The 13744-nt window shown below is 45.8% G+C and overlaps 1 protein-coding gene across 1 annotated transcript in view; it reads left to right on the top strand.

The window, feature by feature from the left end:
* LOC310779021 (rho GTPase-activating protein 20-like) overlaps positions 1-13169 on the top strand; it is a 59926-nt gene extending 46757 nt beyond the window's left edge. Inside the window, exons 14-16 of the mRNA XM_083639514.1 lie at positions 8256-8370; positions 9893-10208; positions 10626-13169. Coding sequence (XP_083495640.1) covers positions 8256-8370; positions 9893-10208; positions 10626-11991 — 1797 coding nt within the window. The 3' untranslated portion in view covers positions 11992-13169. The remainder of the gene's footprint in view (positions 1-8255; positions 8371-9892; positions 10209-10625) is intronic.
* The last annotated feature ends 575 nt before the right edge of the window (positions 13170-13744 follow it).

Below are 13744 nucleotides of genomic sequence, written 5' to 3'. Positions count from 1 at the left end.
TTTTAATGCATTTTGTTGGTGGTATAAACACAAGACAGCCAAATCCAACAAATTCGAAAATTCCATTTCTTGCCACCAGGGGGTGCTGCAGCACCCTCAGCACCCACCTTCCAGCTCCCTTGCGCTGGGGTCTGTATTTCCGTGTTTTCATAATGTTTTGCTGTTTGCTGCTGTGGCCAGGCCGGGTCGGCTCACACGCGCAGCGGGCGAGACCTCGAGAGCAAACCAACGAGGCACGCTAGACATGAGTGCTGCCAGCTGAGCAGGCGAGCACGCGCAGGGGGCGAGGGGCGAGGTACACTATGAAGGAGCCCGCAAAGCCCGCAAGATTTCTAGTTTTAACTAGTGCAAGATATATCTCTCTCTCTCTTTCCCTTCTCTCTCTCTCTCTCTCTGTCTCTCTCTCTCTGAGCCCACAGAGGAAGGCCCTTGCCCATCAGAAGCCATCATGTAGTCACAGGGTCATAAAGCATACAAAGCTTTCTAAATTGTGGTCTATCTGGACACCACGTTATTACATGCATTCTGTGTGGGTGGTTGGTTTGCTTATGTTTTCAAGTGTTTTGTGTGTGCGTGTGCGCGTGTGTGTGTGTGCGTGTGTGTGTGTGTGTGTGCGTGTGCGCATGTGTGTGTGTGTGTGTGTGTGTGTGTGTGTGTGTGTGTGTGTGCGCGTGTGTGTGTGCGTGTGCGCATGTGTGTGTGTTTGTGTGTGTGTGTGTGTGTGTGTGTGTGTGTAACCTTCAGGCGGTTCAGTTTCAGTGTGAAAACATCCAAAGCATTTCCTACAGAATCCTGAGGGCGAGTGTGTGTGTTTTTCTATCTTCACACACACTTACACACATGCACACACACACACTACACTACACACTGTGGGCAAACACACGCATATCTTCACGTTTGCTAAGACACATACATGCAGCCGCAAATGCACGCGCGCGCGCGTGCACACACGCACACACACACACACACACACACACACACACACACACACACACACACACACACACACACACACACACACAAACATACTTGTCAGCACAAATGCCTCTCCACCCACAAATGGCCAAATATCTTTGACAAACACTCCCCTGATAATACGCCCCCTCAAACACACACACACGCCCTCTCTCACACACTGCTGGTGTGTGTGTGGGGCCACAGCCCGGGCGGCCCCTCTCTGCAGTGAGATGTGGACATTCCCCTCGGTGCGGTCGGCACTGGCGGCCAAGCTAAACGAGCGTCCGGAGGCCAAGCTAAACGTGCGTCCGGGGGCCAAGCTAAACAAGCGGGGGCTCCTCGCCATGAGACGGCAGATCTGGAGCCTCGCCTGGCGACACGTGAAGCCTCGCTATCACCCGCTTCCATTCAGTCCTCCCCCCCCCCCCCCCCCAGCGTATAATTTAGATGTTTGAGGTTGAGTGGAGTTGTCATTTCTGGAGCGTTTGAGGTAGATCGCCTCAGAAGTTTGTGTTTTGCTTGCGAAAGAGAGAGAAAATTGGGAGAAATGACTCAACAACAAGCGTTTGTTTCTCCTCTATCAAACCAACTACTTCCAGAAAGTAGTCGTGGGACATATATTATATTTTTTCAACCAATCACAATGATCTATTCTCGCCAAAAAGGTCTGAACTACAACCAGTAAAGGGTTAACTGTAGGCGGGACCATCCTGGAAGTATGTGAAATAGTGAAAGAGTCCTTGGTTGTCTCTGAGAAGCTGTTTACAAATGAGCCGCGATCTGATTGGCCTAAACCCAGCAAGCTTGTCTGAGCTGGAGATTGACTCCAACGCCACTGCTTTCTGCGGGGATAGCAGGAGTCTTTCCTTCTCTATACCTTAAATTGTGTTTATTTACCATGGCATAACGTAGCAAATGATTGTTTAGATAAATCTATGTTCAACAACAACCAAAGTTATGTCCACCTTCATTGTTGGAAGGACATCTCTAAAGCTTTATTACTGCACCGTGCTAAAACCACAGAGCAACTATTAGTCTATTCTACAACGATGCAGAGTGTCAACTAGTGGTTCCCATGGTCAACTAGTCGACTAGCTGGCTCTTCTGTGATGCCCCTAGTGGCTGTGTGTGAGATTATTTGAGTGACCTCTCCACATGATCAGACAGTATCTAGGGGAGCGCTGACAGGGCAGATGGAACACAGTCACGCAATCAGCATGAGAGAGACTGGCTGTGGGCGTCCAACGGATGTGTGTGTTGACCTCTGACCTGACCCACTAACACACAGCTGTAACATCTTCACATACACACACACACCATGGTTGTTACATACTGTATTTACACAGTATTTATTTATGACTATTTATTTCTCCAGTTGGCCTCCATGCAGTAAGTAATCTGTTAGACAAATGCCTCAATTGAAGTACAGTGTGCAGCTTAGATTGCTGCACATTGGCTCCATTCACAAGAGGATTTTGTTTTTGTTTGTTTTTTGTTTTGTTTTTGTTTTTGTTTTTGGGTGGGGTGAATAGCCCTAGACCGTATCTACATGGCACCAGGTATGGCTCATCAGCTATCAAGAAAAAAAAACTTGCAGGACGTCCGGAACACCGCAACAGGTCCTTTTCATAGCAACCGTTTTGAGCTGGCAAAGCAGGTATAACCAGTAACATTAATGAGATGCAGTATGAATGCAGGATAGACGAGGATAAATCTGTGTGTGTGTGTGTGTGTGTGTGTGTGTGCGCGCACGCTTGCGTGCGTGCTGCTTTCTGCATGTGTGTGCATGTGTAAGTGCCGTGCATGCTTCTGTGTGTGTGTGTGTGTGTGTGTGTGTGTGTGTGTGTGTGTGTGTGTGTGTGTGCGCACGTGTGTGCGTGTGAGAAAGCTTGTTGTGGTGTGGCTGTAGATCCCTTAACGTTGTCAGTAAAATCAGATCAGATGGATCCGTTTCCTTTTGATTTTGTTTTTGACACATACAAGAGGTTGTAGCCTACTCTTTGGTATTTGCCCCAGCCTGCTGAACCACCAGAGATTTTTTTCTTTCTTTTCTTTCTGGTTTCCTGAATGGTTGAGAAGGTGATAAGGAAAGTGTGTGTGTGTGTGTGTGTGTGTGTGTGTGTGTGTGTGTGTGTGTGTGTGTGTGTGTGTGTGTGTGTGTGTGTGTGTGTGTGTGTGTGTGTGTGTGTGTGTGTGTGTGTGTGTGTGTGTGTGTGTGTGTGGAGCTGCAGAAACAGAAGTAGGTCTGAACAGGCCGCTGATGGACGCTGGGTGAAGGAGTGAGGCCCACAGGCTCTGAGCTGACACACTGACAGGCAGGAATGGTGAAGGAGGGATTGAAAAGGAGAGGAAGAGAGGAGATGACAGAGAGTGACAGCTAAGAGAGAGAGAGATAAGGGAGGGAGAGAAACAGGAAAGTTACTGTAAGAAAGAGAAAGGCGGAGCAAACAAGGAGGAAGGAGTGAATGAAAAAGTAATGAGGTATAAATCTAGAGCAAGAATATGTACACATTCTGTCACTGTCCAGTGAAAAACTCTGAAGAAAAGTCCACTTTTTAGGAAGGAGGAAAAACGGTTTTGGCTTGATCACCAGTATTAAATTACATTATTAAAAGGTTTTTATAAGAGTAAACAGTGGTAGAATTTTCGAACACATGGGAAAAAAATCAATGTAATAATCTTTCAGTTGAAGTTAAAACATTAAAATAATCAAGCCTGGATTTATGAGGTTTTCACAGTAGGGCTGCACAATTAATCAAAATGTAATCAAAATTCCAATAATATTGCAATTTCGGTCATATTATGACCTACTGCAATTTTCAAATCGTAGGAAGCACAATATTTGTTAAAGGCTAAATCAAAATACCATTTTAAATGAAATATTGTCATGCAGAGATGTCCCCGCCTACGCATATTCTACAGACTTAATAAAACATCTTTGTTTGGTACAGATCCCCAATAAAATCACACCATAATCATAACAATCACAAAATAATCATTCCCTCGAATATTGCAAATCCTATCGCAATTGCAATATCATTCAAAAATAATCGAGATTAGATTTTCCCCCAAAAAAATTGTGCAGCCCTGTGTCAAAGTATATGTCCAAACTTTAGTATATTACCCCCTGATACACCATCAGTTTTGTAATCCAACATGTGGTATAACAAGCGATTACAGTCACTTTAATCATCAAATAATGGTTCATTAACACAGGCTGGTCGTGGAGTTTCTGGAATATCAAGGAGTTTGGCAAATGGGTGACTTTACTGGAATGTAGCAGAATGTGTTTCGTAACTTGTTTCCACGTTGATTGAATTAGCTGGTGGTTTTTAGCCCAACTGGAGTGGGAGTCAGATCTGCTCAGCCCGCTTAGAAAAACAACATGAAGAAACCAGGAAAGAATGACAGCTTTGTAGGTCATGGACGAGCTCCCACTTGGCTGTGGAGAGTGAGAGAGAAGGCCTGGACTTTGACATCAGGGCCACAGTGGAAACCCTGTGGACACACTTGTCTTCATAGCACTGGTGCAGATATATAGTCAGACTACATCATTTCACAGCACCAACTGACACATCGAGATACACAGACAGTGCAAATGGCTAAATACAATAAACAGAATATGGTGTGGTAACACTTTATAATAAGATTCAGTAGTAAGTAATTTATAAGCTATTCAAGCTATTCATTCAAAGTTTTTATATTCCAACCTGTCTCTATACACATTTGTTAACCATGAACGAATGATGAGCAAATCATTAGTAAATGAAAAAAATCATTAACTAATATCTTATAAATGACTTACTACTGAACGACCGTTAGTATAAAGTGTTACCAAACCGTTTAGTTTAGTTGGGCTGGAGTTTAGGCACTGTTTTAAATTAATCCGCTACCACATTATAGCATACTGTAGTAGGTAAAATCAGCCTCTGTTGAGTCAGCCAGCCAACTAGAGATTGTGATTTCCCAAACTGAATAAATACCACACATAACACAAACCTGCCTTGCAAGCTTAATCTTGTTGTTGTAACTAAGATATCTGCTGATTTTCCCCCTCCTCCTCATGGACAGATTTAGCTACTGTGGCCGCAAAATTCACTTTATTACTTTATACTTTATATATCACTTTATATTCACTTAGCCAAACAATCTGCTCTCTCCCCTTCTGAATACTGACTCATATGCAGTAATGCATGTTGACATCCATGTGGCAGAGGCTGCAAATCACACACACACACACACACACACACACACACACACACACACACACACACACACACACACACACACACACACACACACACTCAAAGGGACAACATCTGGTCCTACAAACAAACAGTGAGGCCCTGTAGTTTGTTTGTGTCCTGGGTGTTTCCATGGCGTCATGCCGGCAGAGGGGAAACAGCTTGCTCGCTTATAAACATGGCCGCCATATCTCAGGAGAAACTATCCACAGCTGCATAGAGGAGGAAGACTCCAGAGTGTGTTAGCAGCCTCGGCCTGCGGGGGGCGTCTGTGTCATCGGACGTCATCTGTCTGGCATAAACAGCAGTGTGGCGTTCGCGTGAGTTGAGTTTTGGAGATCTTGATGCGTTATTATGGATCCCAATAGAGGGTATGCATGTGATGTCACAGAGGCAGAAGTCACTGTGGGGTCACGCTCACTGAGTCACAGCAAGACTGAGCTTGAATGCAGTAATCAGCCTAGATGTGTGACACCTGCTGCTCAGGGAGGAATTTGACACTCATTTTGACACTCATTCCCGATTGAGGGGGCGTGTTCCAGTGGGTGTGTGCATACCCTCTATAGTTTTCCATACAAAACCCGCCCTACTCTGCCTCTGAACGCTCTACTCTGCCTCTGATTGGCTTACCCTGATATTCTTACCCTAACCCCAACCAATCGTCACTCCTCATGCTTAAACCCAGCCCAATCAGAGGCAGAGTCCGCCATAGAGATGTCTCCCTTCTTTCCAATAGAATGGGACTGGATGGCATTCGGCGTGTGGTGCTCAAAGCGCCCAAAAAATACATTCGAAAAACTCAACAGCAACAGTCTCTTTCCAGAAATCATGAGCTGGTTACTCAAGATAACACACAGACCTTGTTGTGAGCTCAGTTACATGTAGGAGCCATTTTCTTTCGACTGAAGTACACCCGCTACAGCTACAGTAGCGGCTTGCTAGCATAGTGTGGTGTAGTTCGGGTGCCATCCAGTTCCATTGTATTTAAGAGAAGGCAGACATTTCTACGGCAGATATCTTCAAAACTCGGCAACTCGCACCAAAACTATCTATTTGTAAATATCATTACAGGTCAGAGGAACATATGTATTTTTGATTTTGTGGGTGAACTGTCCCTTTAAACGAATCAGGCGACAGTTCATTTCAGCCAAGTCATCTGAATTGAAGATACTTTCCCAATGGGCTGAGAACGCCCTTAAAACATTTGTGTCTATATTGTAGAAAACATCAGACTGTACACATTGGAACTATTGTACAAAATACCCTAGAAGTTCAAAGTATGATGAGGAAAGTCCATTGAGGTTTTACTGTTATAAGATAGATTATCTCAAACGCTGTGCTTCAGCAGCCGTTATTGTCCGAAATGTCTACACACAGAATTGGTATCTATCTACAGCTGCGGTCATTGTGCAAGAATTTGAGTAAGTGTTAATCCAAGCCAATGTGACGTCATATATGATGTAGGGCATTCACAGACTAGTCGACTAGTCGACTAGTCGACTAGTAAAACCACTAGTCGACACTGTGCTTAGTAGTCGACTAGTCGTTTTAGCAAAAAAAAAAAAAAAAAAAAAAAAAATTAATATCTTTAAGAAAGAACATACATGGACTATCATATCCCATATCCCCCACAAAGAACATCAAAACACAACAAAACAAAACAAGAAAACTGCATAAAATACACAATAATCCAAGAACAAACAAGACTATTGGACAAACAACCAAACAAAAACAATGCATTCAAAGTAAATACATAGATCTTGCCCTGTTGGCAGCTAGGAAATGCATAGCTTTAAATTGGAAAGCATCCAATCCCCCAGCTGTAGTTCACTGGTGGAATGAACTCTCAAGCTACCATACGTTGGATAACATTTACTACAAGAAATTTACTACAAGAATCAGATTCTTAGACATCCCCAAAATATGGCAACCACATACAGAGTTTGACTTTAAGAACTTTTTACCCCAGTGTCATTAGGCTTATCAGGATAGGAGCTGAATGCATTGTTTTTGTTTGGTTGTTTGTCCAATAGTCTTGTTTGTTCTTGGATTATTGTGTATCTTATGCAGTTTTCTTGTTTTGTTTTGTTGTGTTTTGATGTTCTTTGTGGGGGATATGGGATATGATAGTCCATGTATGTCGTGTAAATACCTCATGTTCTTTCTTAAAGATTAAAAAAAAAAAAAAAAAAAAAAATTTTTTTTATTAAAAATAAATTAAAAACGGTTAGTCGACTAGTCGACTACCTTTAGGGACGACTAGTCGACTAGTAAAATTCACTAGTCGTGAATGCCCTAATATGATGTCATGTGTCTTTATCAGGACATTATCCAGGATGGGGAGAAGAAGAATTTAGACGTTTTCTTTGTAGATTTAGACTGTGAACACTCAGCAGCGTGTGATGTAGGTGCAGCGGTGGAGGTTCAACGTCAGCGAGAAAGTTCCACAATATGATACGGCACGGTAGAAGTTCAAACGGCTTTGGAAAGAGCTCTGAGCTGGTAGAAAGAAACACAGATTTTTAACTGTATCTGTGTGTTACGTGTTCCCATGAGACAAGGGCTCTCAAACTGGGGTACAGGTACCCCTAGGGGTACGTGGGGGTACTACAGGGGGTACTTTAGAGAAAGGGGAAATGGAAAATAAATGAAACATGAAAATAAATCTGCTCAGGAGGCACTAATTGCAACTCTTTCACTTCATTTCTTAGTTTGTACTGTTATATTCTTCAAAAGGTGGCTTATCATTCATTCATTGCATCATATGCTATAGTTTTCTCTTGCCATTTTCTAAGCAAAATGTAATCAGGTAAAGGGGGTACTTGGATTCAGAAATCAGGGAACGGGGTACTGAAGTTTGAGAACCACATGAGATAATTATGTGAATTTACCAATTTGTACAGATATACAGATCGCACTCTGTTTACCAAACCACATGTACTGCTGCAGCTCGGCTCCATCGCTGAAGAGGAATTTCTTGGAAAAATCAAATTTGTGTGTGTGTGTGTGTGTGTGTGTGTCAGTGCTAACCAGGCGGTGTGTGTGTCTCTCCAGGTGTGTGAGCTGGTGCGGTTCCTCATAGAGAACTGTGTTGGCGTCCTGGGAGAAGACGTCACCTCGCTGTTCACAGCCTTCAGCCAAAAGAGCAGCAGCAGCGACCACGGATCAGGTAACAACTCACTGCTGAGGAGAATAGAGTAGAATAGAATAGAACTCTGCCCTACAGAGGCAAAAAGCATAAGCTACTCAGCTGAGGAAAATGGTATTGAAGATGTTCTTACTGCCTCGCCATTATGTCAGTAAAAAGCTTTTTGAAAATGTGGAGATTTGGTGACGTAGTAAGTCAGACAATGTTCTGTATCCTTTTACTTAACCCCTCACTAACAAAATGACAATATCGCATTTTTTTTTTTTTTCTGCCTGTCTGTCAAGTTACTGCCTTTTCCTTTGTATAGGGCAGAATATGGTTGAATATAAAATCTGACCAAAGTGGATTTAAAATTATATACAGACGGGGGGGAAGGGCTTGACACAAATCAAGCAGAACTGAAACAACATAACCAGCTTTAATTTAACATAGTTCCTAATTAAGGTCAGAGGTGTGTGTGTGCGCGCGTGTGTGTGTGTGCGTGCGTGTGTGCGTGCACGCACGCACGCGCACACACACACACACACACACACACACACACACACACACACACACACACACACACACACGTGTTTGCGGCTGTACAAGAGCTCCTTGACATGTTTTCTGTGTGTGGGGTCGTTTGGTTGAGCCACAGTGCTCCAGTGTGTTACCCCACATTATTGCAACGAGACACTGACTATACTGTGTGTGTGTGTGTGTGTGTGTGTGTGTGCGTGCGAGCGTGTGCGTGCGTGCGTGCATGCGTGCATGCGTGCACTGCATGCGTGTGTGTGTGTGTGTGTGTAGCCCAGGGTCTGTCTGCCTGTTGATTGGGGTCACGGGATTGGCCCTTGGTAATTCCAGTGATTGGTGGGGTCACAGGCGTTTGTTAACACAGCAGAGAATCTCCTCATTCATAAATCCTGCTCCGTTACCTCCACACACTATAACTAGTGAGCAGAGGCTGCGCTGCGCCGCGGGACGCGCTCTGTCCTCTGTTCTGGACTGAACCAAGCCTTTGTCCATTCACAGCAGGTGTCTCCTTTCCTGCTTAATCTGGAGCCTTTCTCAATTCATTGGCTTTTATAGGTAAAGTGCCTATCTGGACAGAGCACGCGTTTAGAAAGAGCAGATCTAGTTACTACTAAGATACCAGGCAGGGTTTTGTCTTCGAATGTTAATCGTTAAACGTTAATCGTTTAGACTTTATATACCGTATATATATATATATATATATATATACACTGTGTATATATATATATGTGTGTGTGTGTGTGTGTGTGTGTGTGTGTGTGTGTGTGTGTGTGTGTGTGTGTGTGTGTCAGTGTGATGATATGTATCTATATACAGTATGTATATGTATGTGTATGTATATATATCTATATATGTATGTATATATATATATATGTATCTATATACTGTATGTGTATGTACATATATTGTCTTATATTTAAATGAAGAATTTAAAAACAAAAAATAAATTGAATTGAATTTGGTGATTACACACATTGTTTAGACTCATAATAATATTCTCTCCCCCCCTCCCTCCCCCCCGCTCCAGATGTGTCGTCGTTCCAGATGAACGACTCGTCGTATGACAGCCTGGAGAACGAGCTGAACGATGAGCTGGAGTCTCCGTGCCAGGAGCCTCTGCCACTCCGCGAGAAGGCCCAGCTCCGTGACAAGGCCCAACTCCGCGACAAGGCTCAGCCGGACAGCCGCAGCCGTGACTCCGTCATCACACTGAGCGACTGTGACCCTGACCCCGAGTCTGACCCGCTGCTGCTGCTGCCCCCACTGGCCAGGCCCCGGAAGTTCAGCCCCGGTCCGCGTCAGCCCCGGGCCCGCCCACCGGGTAGTGCACCTCAGGCTCCCAGGTAGGGATGAAACGATTAGCGGTTTAATGATCAACCGTGATTAAATTCCTGACGGTTACTATTACCATTTCAAATTTTGATGAGTTAATTTGTTTAATTAATTATAAAACCGTTTAGGTTTGATTACTATGGTTATTGCTGCTGCAGAGCGCTGTTTGCTTGTTTAATCAAAGTTGATTAAAAGTGAATGTGTCAAATTGCACCAAATCCTATTGGCTATGTTATTATTTTAATATTCATACAAACAAAAAGTACATAGTGCTGCTAATAATACTTGTGGTTTCAGTGAGTGTATCAGTACTTTTTGAACATTCTCAGCACATTTTAACAATACTGCGGTAATACTGCTAACGGTGATAATTTTGGTCACTATAATCATGATATGAGCTTGTCATAACGTGTCATCTCTCCTCTCAGGAGGCTGAGGAGGAGCTCTGAGCCGGCCCTGGGCCTGGGAGGAACGCCAGGGAGGAAGGCCAGCTACGATGCGGCCATGGAGGGGGAGGAGGAGGACGAGGTGTTCCTGGAGCACGGACTGAGCGCGCTACAGCTGCAGGAAGGGGGTGGAGATGCAGGTGAAACGGGCGGAGCCAAAGTCCAGAGCGGCGGGCGGAGGAAGACAAAGCACGCCCCGCCCCCTCCACTGCGATTGGACGCCAGCTGCTCCAGCCTGTCGTCCCCAGCGACGTCGCCCACAGGCTCCTCCCTCAGTTCGTTAGACTCTGCCTTCTCACAGTACTCTACTGACTACGTGGTCGGGGGGCCGTTTCCATCCAGCGAGCCGACACCCCTCTCGCCCGGGCGGCCCCAGCACCAACCGTCCCCCCGGGGCTCCCCCCCTCAGCGGGACACCCCCCCGGAGTGGCCCCAGCCCCCCCGGCCTGGCCATGCCCCCCCTCACCACGGCCTGCATCCCAACACCTGGCTGAAGAAGGAGCGGCGCCTGTCACTGAGGCAGCCTGATAATGGACACGTGGAGGAGGCGGCAGCGCTAAGCGGGGGTAATAAGCCCCGCCCACTCACTAACGGCTCCCCGGGCTCTCAGGACGGCATGCTGGCCCGGCGGCGCTCCAGCAGCCCTCCGTCCTACCAGCAGGCCCTGCTGCAGCTGCAGCGCAGCCGCACGCCCTTCTACAGAGGCACCGAGCGCCCCCTGACGGTCAGAGAGCTGAGGCTGCTGCACGACCAGGAGATCAGCCCCAAAGCCCAGGCAGGACGTGGGGTCACAAACAGCCCCAAAGCCCAGGCAGGACGTGGGGTCACAAACAGCCCCAAAGCCCAGGCAGGAAGTGAGGTGATGCAGAGGCTGGCTGGAAGCGAGGGCGTCCAGCCGCCGCAGGGTGTTTTCTATGGACAGAGCTCCACCACGCTGGTCCTCCAGAGGCAGAAGTCTCACTCTCTGACTCCGCCCTCCGAGGAGGAGGATAGAGGGAGGAGGAGCCTCACCCTGGGCCGCCGTGCCTCCGAGCCCGCCAAGCCCTCCTGCGTCCATGCCCCTGACAGGCCCCGCCCCTCCAAAGGACAGCCCCAAGAGAGCAGCCTCAGGGTGTCTGAGGTGGAGCCCGCCGAGCCATGCCTCTGCCTGTCTGCCTCCGCCAGCAGGGCCGTGAGGGACTACTTTTCCTCGCAGGGCCAGGCAGATGCGGACACCTGTCTGCGGCGCAGCCAGGAGGTGGCGCTGGCCATCGTGCAGGGGAAGAAGGAGTGGCAGAGCCGGCGCTGCAGTGACCCGCGAGTCGACGACTTTGACCAGCTGTTTTTCGCCGAAGAGTCATACGTGTAAATAAGGACTTTGTATGAAAGACTCGTTTTCTACGTCGCGTTGTTTCACTCACTCTGCCGTCTTGACAACGGTGTGTTAATAACGCAATATTCATCCATGTACAGGTATTTCCTCTCGGCCATACATTGTAGCATCTCTTCATCACTGAAGCAGTGCGCTGATGGTACAGACATTGTTTTCTGCTTTAAAGGTACAGATGTATCCGGCGTAGTCCAACATCTAACTGAGTCGGCAGCCATGAGAAGGCAAGAAGGTTTGACAAGCAGCCGTTTGAAATATGAGAGTGTTTTAAATCCATAGTATCCACAAAACCTGGAAGTACAATCCACCATAACCACCATATTGTTGGCCTGACGGTAACTTCACTGCAGCTGAAATGGCCTGACACATTTGCAAAGTAGTTTTGCCTAATTTAGGGAATTCGTCGTAGAGGAAATGTGAAGAAAATAGTGGTTTAGTCAGACTTCTGGATCCTTACATGATCGATAATGCTATGACACATCATCATTACCAGGGTTATGCAGAAATCAGTTTCCCCTTTAAAAGAAAGATCTGTGTTTTGTTCTCCATGTGCTTTGTTGTTTTGCCACTGCACAAGGAAATCATGGAAGAACGCTTCCTGAATGACAACAATGTAAGGGAATAAGACCACAAACAAGCATGTCAGCTAGGAGGGTTAATGTTAGCAGGTGTCTTTGATTCTTTGTAATACCGTAAAAAAAAACTCTAGGAAAATAATCCACAAAAACGGAAATTATTTGCCTCTTTTCCTCGCTGGTGGGGAAAACACATTTTTTGTGGGAAATACATTTTGGCACACTGGAAGATATCAGATCATTTCCTCATGCAGAGGCAACACAACAAACAACACACTGCGGGGACCAAATGGGGACAGACTGCCAGCCAAACACATCTTTAGTGGGAACAAATTGTTGGCACAACGCACGTTTGTGAACGCTGCCGTCCATCTGTAGCTGCTGCACTGTCACTAATGTCAACAATATGGCCGACGAATGGCTGATATGACATCATGCAAATGCTATGGACACGCCCTCAGCTCCATCTGCAACATCTGACACAACAGACTGCAGTGAACAGACTCTTCTTAGCTGCCGCTGTGCATACTTACACCTTAAGAATAAGACATACATGTATCTAAGATGCTATATTTATGTCCTTTGTACCATTTAGGACCAAATTGTGTCTCTTCGGTGGATTGTTTTTGTGTGTGTGTTTGTGTGTCTGCTTGACTAGCAGTGAATCAATGGGGCAGGTATTTATTCATTATGATGCAGAGGTTGCAGACACAAAGTGCACAGTGTTTTCTTCCTTATAGGAGGACAAGCTCTGCTTTATATCTGTGACCTGGTAGGGGGGTGAAGAAAGACTGTGTGTGTGTGTGTGTGTGTGTGTGTGTGTGTGTGTGTGTGTGTGTGTGTGTGTGTGTGTGTGTGTGTGTGTGTGTGTGTGTGTGTGTGTGTGTGTGTGTGTGTGTGTGTGTGTGTCTGTGTGTGTCTGTGCATGCTGTTGACTGTTATCATTGGGATGTGATGTGAGAAACCTTGTGCCATTTTTTTCGGGGGGGGGGGGGCTATGTTTTCTATTTTCTTTTTTTCTTTTGTAGCACTTCATTATTCTAAAAAACAAATAAAACATTTGAGTCTCACAAGAATGACAAGGATGTGTGTGTGTGTGTGTGTGTGTGTGTGTGTGTGTGTGTGTGTGTGTGTGTGTGTGTGTGTGTGTGTGTGTG

This window comes from Poromitra crassiceps (genome assembly GCF_964638095.1).
Source record: "Poromitra crassiceps genome assembly, chromosome: 6".
Lineage (NCBI taxonomy): Eukaryota > Metazoa > Chordata > Actinopteri > Beryciformes > Melamphaidae > Poromitra > Poromitra crassiceps.
This window is presented reverse-complemented; position numbering and strand designations above follow the sequence as displayed.